The sequence below is a fragment of the Arachis ipaensis genome, chromosome B06 (genome assembly GCF_000816755.2).
Source record: "Arachis ipaensis cultivar K30076 chromosome B06, Araip1.1, whole genome shotgun sequence".
NCBI lineage: Eukaryota > Viridiplantae > Streptophyta > Magnoliopsida > Fabales > Fabaceae > Arachis > Arachis ipaensis.
In genome coordinates this window covers 74,765,691-74,774,444 of record NC_029790.2, presented here as the reverse complement: position 1 = coordinate 74,774,444, position 8,754 = coordinate 74,765,691, and the positions used below count along the sequence as shown (strand labels likewise).

The 8,754-nt window shown below is 36.0% G+C and overlaps 1 protein-coding gene across 1 annotated transcript; it reads left to right on the top strand.

Annotated features, from left to right (window-relative positions):
* LOC107646972 lies at nt 5,067–8,443 on the top strand. The gene is made up of 3 exons (XM_016351112.2): nt 5,067–5,100; nt 5,279–6,025; nt 7,988–8,443. Exons 1-3 carry the CDS (start codon nt 5,067–5,069, stop codon nt 8,047–8,049), a joined length of 843 nt encoding a protein of 280 aa, XP_016206598.1. The 3' UTR covers nt 8,050–8,443.

Genomic DNA, 8,754 nt, shown 5'->3' with positions numbered 1-8,754 from the left:
TCAAGCTTTTAACCAACACTCCACTCAGCCTATCTCTTTCCATTACCACAGTCTATCAGCATATGATTGAACAATTCAATATTAAAACTCAGTTTTCAGCAACATTCCATCATCAACATCAAGTACAACCGTCAGCATCACCACCGCCAGCATGAGGGATCTCTCGATTGTACAGACACAAGCAATTGAGACAAGTAATACCCAAGTAGGTTCAAGTAAGGCAAATAGCACATAATCACATAGAATGGCATATACAATTAGGCAAACCAATACAAATAAGCAAACCCAAACAATTCAAACATATGCAAATGATGTATGCCTGTCCTATGGCTGATGATATCATCTGTCGGTTATATAGCCAACCCGACACGTCCTGGTAGCTAACCATGGACTGAAACACTGATGAATCAACATTTCATGGCATTAATTTGCTCTAATTGGGTGGATTTCATTGACTTTTCTTACATTTATTCATTGAAATAGTATAGTTTCATAATTTCTTCCTAAATTATGCTTGAAAGTAAAAACATATTTTTATGCTTAAAATTACCAATTTTAATTCACTTTTCTCCCATTTGATGCCTTGATATGTTTGTTTGAGTGATTTATGGTTTTGAAGGCAAGAATGGCTTGAGAAAGTGGAAGGAAAGCATGCAAAGTGGAAGAATTCAAGAAATGAAGGATTTGCAAAGCTGTCAATCCTGACCTCTTTGCACTAAATTGATCATAACTTCAGCTACAGAGGTCCAAATGAGGCGGTTCTAGTGGCATTAGAAAGCTAACATCCGGGGCTTTAAAATGATATGCAAATGTTTATAGTGGACATGGAGTTTGGGTGTGCGTACGCACACACTTGTGCGTACGCACGCACGCACATTTGTGCGTACGCACAACTCCTAGCATGTGACTTTATTAAATGCAAAATGCTGGTAACAATTTTTGGGCTTCCAGAATCCAATCCAACTCATTTCTGAAGCTATTTCAAGCTAAATTGAAAAGGAATGAAGGGGGGAGCAATTATAGTAGTTTAGTATCATGTTGTAGGTCATTTTCTAGGAAGAGAAGCTCCCCCTTCTCTCTAGAAATTAGGGTTATTAGTTTAATTTCTCTTTAATTTCTCTTTTTAATTCTTGTTTTCATCTAGTTTCTTTTACCTTTATTTGTTTTATTGACTTAATTTTCTTAGTTTATTTTGTTAATTTCTCATTTTGGTTACTTTTTATGTTGATGAACTCTTGTTAATTTCTATTCATTTAATGCAATTTATGTTTTGATGTTATTGTTACTCTCTTTAATTGTTGGTTATTAATTTCTTGCATTTGGTAGCTTTAGAATTTATTTTTATTACAATTTAATATTATTTTCTTTTCATGCATACCAAGTGTTTGATAAAATGCTTGGGTTAGTTTTAGTGTAGTTTTTCACACTCTTGGCTTGGAATTGAGGACTTAGGTGACCTTGAGTCATTGATGTCCATTCTTGATTGATATATTAGGGTAGTTAGTTGATTTGATTTCCACAAACGCTAGTCTTTCACTAAGTTAATTAGTGAGTTGTCTAGGACCTGTGGATTGAGATCAATTATGCCTATTTAACTTATTCTCGATGTTAGGTTTGACTAAGTAGGATTGACTCTTCATAATCATCATACGTTTGTGGTCAATGGCTTGGATATGAAACCTTAACTCTCAACCCTTACTAAGAGTTCCCTTTTGCCATTTTAATTTCTATTTTTGGTGCTTTAATTGCTTTTCATTTAATTCCTTTCCATTGAATTCTTTACATGCTTGTTTACTTTCTTGCATTTTAATTTCTTGTCAATTGCCATCAAAATCCCATTCCCTCATTGCCAATAATTGAGTATTTTATTGCAATTCTTAGAGAGAATGACCCGGGATTTAAAACTCCCGGTTATTTTACAACTCGCTTTCTGTCTTATTTGCTGGCTGTTGATTGTGACAAATCTTTGAATTAAACTTTGATGTTAGTCAATTATTGGGTTTAGACTATACTTGTAACGGAGAAATTCTATTTTATAAAATTTCGAACCCACTTTTAGTTATCATCAAGTTTTTGGCGCCGTTGTCGAGGAGTGCAATGGTGTTACATTGTTTGCTATTGTTAATATGTGAATATGTGAATAGTTTGTTTTGATTGGTTGCTTGCTTTTGCTAGTTTTAGGAGTTTATTTTACTTATTCTTATTATCTTTTGTTTTTATTTTCTTTTTCTCCTATGAATTCTCATCCATTGAACTATCAGTTTGGTTGCTATTGTATTATAGGAATTGATGATTTCGCATGTTTATCACCTAGATGGAATGAAGAGAACCAACAAGAAGATTGGGTGCACAAGCTTTGGAATCTTAAAAGCCATGGAAAATGCAAGCATGGGTGGAGATTCAAGGAAGAGTGGAAGCACAAGCCTCCTTGATAAGAGCTTCTAAAAAAGTGCAACTTAAGGACTCTAAATAGAAGTGCTAGATAGGAGACACCCCACCATGGTAAAACTTTCCGACTTTTCTCCTTTATTTCACTCTTGTAAATATGTCTCTTGGTTGTTAGTTTGCCTTAATAGATTTTTGTTTTAAAATGCATATTTGAATAATTAGTAATATTGTTTGCCTTTTTGAGGTGAATTGCATATTTAAAATTTTGAATAAGTTTTTGGATGGTTGAAATAGTTTGGATAAATTCTTGGTTGTGCATATTACAAGTACTTTGAATAGTCTAATAATTTTAATTTGAAAATAAAATTTTGTTAATTTTAAAGTTTAATGTGAATAGTTGCATATTTTGTTATTTTTGTTTTGGATTTGTCTAGGGGACCAGCAACTTTTCTAAATTCTGGCCAACATATAACCAGCAAAGAAAAGTGAACCATTGGATGAAATCTCACACCAATCTCACACCATTAAAATCATTATTGATGGATGGCTATTTGATGGCTACAAATCACAAAAGTTGCTGGCCCCTAACACTCCTCTATTATTTATAGGAAAAGTCTAGGGGGCCAACAACTTTGTTAAATTCTGGCCAGCATGTAACCAGCAAAGAAAAGTGAGCCATTAGATGAAATCTCACAACAATCTCACACCATTAAAACCATCTTGATAGTTATTTGATGGCTACAAATCACCAAAGTTGTTGCCGCTAGCATTCCTCTTATTTATATGCATATTGAAATGTTGGGTGAATTTCTGTTTGGACAAAAAAAAAAAATAAACTGTGCATCACATGCACACTTCAAATGATGGTCCTTGCTCGTTAGGGATGGCAGCAGTACCCGTATATATAACTTTTTAGCAAATATTAGGGTTAGTTACTTCTCATAACCTCAGTGGCTCAATTCTCGCCGTCACTCTCACTCTCACTCAGTCAATTAGGGTTAGCAACCCCTTTGGCCCTTTCTCAGTTCTCACTTCCTCTGTTCCTCGGCTCTTCTCCTCTCCAATACCATAGCCTCGCTGCCTCGGTTCAGTTCAACCCAGTGCTTGCCGTCGAATCTGCTCCAGTTCCGCGTCTCCTTCAAGCCGCATGTGCCTGTCGCTCCTCCTCCGCGCAACTCGTCTCTGCCATCGCAAGTTCGCAACTCGTTGAATCATCTGATTCGTCTCGTTGCCACTCCTCCGCAGCGCGTCTCTTCCGCGTGACCGCGACTCCTTCAAGCCGCCTGTGCCGGTCGTTCCTCCTCCGCGCCGCCTCTCAGTCCGAAATCCTCTGCGCTCTCTCCGCCCTCCGGCCTCCAAGTCGCGTACTAGACGAGCCACCCCCGTGCCTCCTCTGCATCGGAATCGACCCTCGTCTAGTCGTCCGCGCCTCTCCTGGTCCCGAAACGCGCCTCTCCTGATTCTCCTCGGTACAGTTCTTGCCCCTATCCCAGCCTTTCTTTTCTGTTTGAATGATTTCATATGTTTAATCTCTGGCTAATTTTGGATGTATCATGCGAATAGACAAAGAAGAAGTTCTTTTGTTTTTGGGTAGTTTCCTGAGTTTGGGTAGTTTCCTGAATTTGTAACTAAGTTTGTAACTGAGTTTCCTGAGTTTCCCAGCCTATCTTTTCTTTTTGAATGATTTGAAATGTTGAAACAGCTTGTTTGGGTTGAACCACAAACTATTCTGTTTTCTTTGTTAACAAAATATGCAGTTAGTTGGAATAAAGCTTGAAAAATTGAAGTTGTTTTGGCTTCTTTGTTGATTGGTTATAGGCAGAAGTTGTTTTGGCTTCTTTATCATTCTTATGCATTCTGGAGTTTGATTTTATTCTGATTTTACAATTGTCATGGTGTTCTAATTGTGGAGAGAATCACAAACTACATACTGTTCTGTTTCCTTGGTTAACAAAATATGCACTTAGTTTTATGTTGATGTTAACTTTGATGTCATTGAGTTCCTTCAGCCTCATCAAATTTTTCCAAACGAACTGGTTAGCATAATTCAGAAAGAGTTCTAAATCAGTCTTTGGTTTTATATTCTCGTTTTCTTCATTCATCTCCAGAAGGATAAAATCTTCACAAAAAGGTCCTGAAATATTATTACAGTCAACATTAACCTTCTTGTTTAAAATAAAAATTCTGAGTGCAGGGTATATGTTACAATGTAAAAAACGTGGAGGCAACTAGCCTCACCACATGATAATGAATCTTGCATAGTTGCACCAAATCAATTGACCTGATCAATGGTTACTTATTTTTCAAATTTTTGAGATGCATCATTTTGGAACCTTTGCCCTTTTCACTACGGAAATTTTTAAATTGGTTCAAAAGCCATTAACTGAAAATTTGAATTTTTTTTGTTTTTGATTTGATGGACAAGCATGGATGGATTCTTTACATTTAGAAGTTTAATCCAATAAATTTTGTTAAAACTTAGCACGTTAGGAGTCTAAACAAGTAGCATAGAGTGTTATCAAATATTCAAATCAAAATAAATTAAATGTCAAGGGTTGTGGATACCGAAAGGTGAACTTGTTAGGTGCAAGCTTATGATTTTGTGCATTTATAATTTGGTTTATTCTAATTTTGTAATTATGTATTTATGATATGATTTATGTTAATTTTATACCCTCATGTATCCTCTAATTTTGTGGGCACCTTTGGAAAGTAAATGTGATATATTGATTAATCTTCATTTATGTTAATTTGTTTCATAGTACCGATTAATTTGTTAATTGTTATCTCTTTTAATTTTCAGGTTTAAATCTTGATTTACAAACTTTTAATGATGATGAAGATGTTGAAAGTGATCAAGAATAAGGGTTGAAGATCATTGTTATTTTAGTTAATGACATTGGTACCCATGATAGCAAAATCACCCCCCTCCCCCTACCCTCTTCGCGTAACCACACCTTTCCCCTCCTCCAATGTTCCCCATTCCCCCTTCAGCCTCCAAGACCCAAGAACCACCACCACCATTCCTTACCACCAGCGGTCACCGTAACCGCCGTCAACCAAACCGCCACCCCCTTATCCCCTTTCTTCTTCCTTTGCTCTCATTTCTCTCTCGTCTTGCCCCCGTTCCTTCCTCCCTCTGCTTCACCACAACAACCAGACCATCACTCATTCTTCTCTCTCTTCCTCTACCCTTTCCGTCGGCCTCGACCCAGGACCCACCGCGCCATCAACAAGCCACCGCGTGCCTCACCCTCTTCTCACCTCCGCCGCAACAACTATCTCCGCCGGCCGCCACCCTTTTTTCCTTCCCCTTCTTTTCCCTCTTCCTCTACCCTTTCCGTCGGCCTCACCTCTGTGATCCACCATAGCCGCTGCCACTACCTTGCTTCCGCCGCGCCAGCGATGCCGTCGAAGCCTGGTGCCATCGCGACGTTACCCTCCTCCCTCTTCTCAGCGCTAAATCAGCATCCAACCAAATCGCCGCCGGTTCTCCTTTGCTCTGTGCAAGACCCACCACCTCTGCGAAGCTCTCTCTCCCTCTGTCATTACTTCCCTAACAGCCAGCCACCTAGAACTACCGGAGCCACCCCTCTTCCCCTCCTTCCCTGTTTCAAATGTTTGTTCTGCATTTCAGGTTTTCATTGAACTCTGTTTCTGATTCTTTTTCATATTTTGTTAGTTAGTTTTGGTTTCTTTAATCTAATTTTAATTCTAGTTAGTTACTTAGTTAGATTCTGATTTCGGCTTAGTAGATTCTAGTTTGTTAGGATATGTTAGTTTAGTTTATTGGATTTTGATTTTAGCTGCAAGTGTTGGAAAAATTCTGTTTGCTGATGAATATTGTTGTTCGGATTGCTGGTTTATGATGTGAAATCACTGATTTTGATTTGATTTTTCCGATTGAATTGATGGATAAATGGCTGTTGAGTTCACTTGGTTAATTGTTTGACTGATTTTCTGTTGAACTTCTGAATATTGCTGCTGGGAGTGTTGAAATATTGTTGCTGGAATTGTGTTAAATATGTGGGTATGTATTAAAATATATGGTTGTTGTGGATTGAAACTGGTTCCGTTGACAGCATCGCGGCTAAAATTGTTAAAGCCTGCGGTTTTGTTTTTCCTTGATTATGTTTGCTTGTCGGATAATTAATCATGCTTTCATGCTATTCTTGAGTTTGAATTGCAGTTTGATTAATTGATTTTCTGCTGGATTGTTGAGATATTGCTGCTGAATTCATTTGGGCTAAAAGTGTTGAAATTGTTGATTTGCTATAACTACTGCTGGAATTATTTGGAAATGGTTAAGTATATTTATGAATTACTGTTTGGTGCTGAATTGTTGAAAATTTGCTGTTGAGATTGGTTGAAAATTTTCTCGATTGTGTGGAGATTCGCTGTTGTACTGCCGGTTTTGATGACTTTTGAGGCTGAAATTGTTGGGATAATGTGTGATTGTTGCATGTTTGATTGTCTGGAATACTTTTGATCATTTGGATACTTGTTACTTTACTGTGTTAAAGTTGTTTTTGCATTCACTACTTTGCTGCTATTCTATTTGGTTGCTCAATTAAGCTGCATTGTGTTGTTTGAGCAAACAAGTTCTATTTGACGAATTTCTGTGCCAAAATAAACCCTTGTTTGCTACATGATTTCTGATTGGATCAAGAAATTTCTTTGCAAGTTGTGGTCATGCCTTTAATATTCTTTGCTATTTTTCATACTAAATTACTCCTATGCATTGAATAGTTCAAGTGAATTTTCAAATTGACCATAAACTTGAAATTCTTTTAAAAGTAAAGCCTTTTTTGCATAAACTCACAAGATTGAAGGTTTTTATCTATGTGGCTAATTTGATTCATTTTTATCCATGCCTAACTTACATTAAGTCACATAGAGCATGAGATTTTCAATTTTTGTTTCAACTTGTGACTTTCATGCTTCCTTATTATTTGGTGTTTGAATTTCACTTGTGTACTTTGTTCATCAAGGTTTTAATTTTGTAAATGCCAAATTCCTTTAATTTATGCCAATTGCTTGTGATTAATAATCATTTGATTATGTGCTCTACACATACATTTGTATTACTTGTTTTGGCATCTTGAATTGTTGAGAAGCCAATACAAACTTGCTTGTTTTGAAACTTTGGAAACTTTTTGGAATTAAGGAACTTTTTTACTATGCACATAACTTTTGACCTTTGTTTTCTTTTTCAACTGATTGTTTTCTTTTCTTCACCTAACTTTTAACTTTTCTTTTCTTTTTCAACTAACATTAATTTTTCAACTAATTTTTTTCTTTTCTCCACATAACTTTTGACTCTCCTTTTCCTTTTCAACTAATTTTTTTTTTTCACTTAACTTTTAACTTTCTTTTTTCTTTTCAACTAACTTTCCTTTTAACTTTTTAACTGTTTTCTTTTTCTTCGTGCATAGCAACAATTCTCCTTTCTTTTCTTTACCTTTGATAAACAAGCAAGTTAGCTATCTTTGATTGATTGGAAGTTGCTTCTGTTTACTTTTAACTTGAATCTCATGCATGCTTCCATTCAAATTTACATTATTTGTTCACTTCATATATATGTTGTTTTGTGATTCAGTTTTCTGCTTCTGTTCACTTGAGGAGGATTATCCTCTCCGGCAGCACCGATATTCCACCTAAGCCGGACACGCCATCCGAGCATTCTGAGTAGGTGGAGGCCCAGCATCATGAGCCGGAGGAGGCACGAGACCCACCAGCTGATGGTGGAGGTGACGACAGTGACAATTCCTTCGACTCTGCATGATCTTGAGCACCGAGGATGGTGCTACATTTTAAGTGTGGGGAGGTCGTACAACTTCAGCAAGTATATTTTGGGTAAAAATTTCATTTCCGAACACTTGTAATTTAGTTTTTATTATTATGCTTTTTAGTTGCTTTGTATATATTTTACCCTTTTTGAAAAACTTTTTATTTAGTTTATTACTTCTTTTTTACTTAGCTTATTCCACTTTTTAATTTTGCTTGTACATAACCTAGTATTATATTGTAGTGATGCATATCTTTACATTTTGCCTTTGATTTTGGCTTTTACATATGCTTTTTAGTTTTTTTAGCTATGATTGTGATTTGGAATGATGTGATGATTGCATCTAGTTTGATTTCCTATAAATTTTCTATTTTGGTTTAATTGGAATTAGAAATTAAACTTAGGATTTTTGACCTTTTTCATCCAATCACATTATATATACATATATAGAACAAATGTTAGTCAATTTAATGAAATTTTCAAGAAACTTACTTTTTATTTAGGGCATTGAAATTCAAATTGAATTGAGTTGAAATTTTTCATTGAAACTTGCATGATTTATACATTGTGGAATATGG

Bases quoted from the DNA above. Each gene is read 5' to 3' on its own strand.
- LOC107646972 (XM_016351112.2), top strand. From the start codon at position 5,067: ATGTATCCTCTAATTTTGTGGGCACCTTTGGAAA. The intron at 5,101-5,278 runs GTAAATGTGATA...TTGTTATTTTAG, and splicing joins TTTGTGGGCACCTTTGGAAA to TTAATGACATTGGTACCCAT. The intron at 6,026-7,987 runs GTTTTCATTGAA...TTTGTGATTCAG, and splicing joins ATGTTTGTTCTGCATTTCAG to TTTTCTGCTTCTGTTCACTT.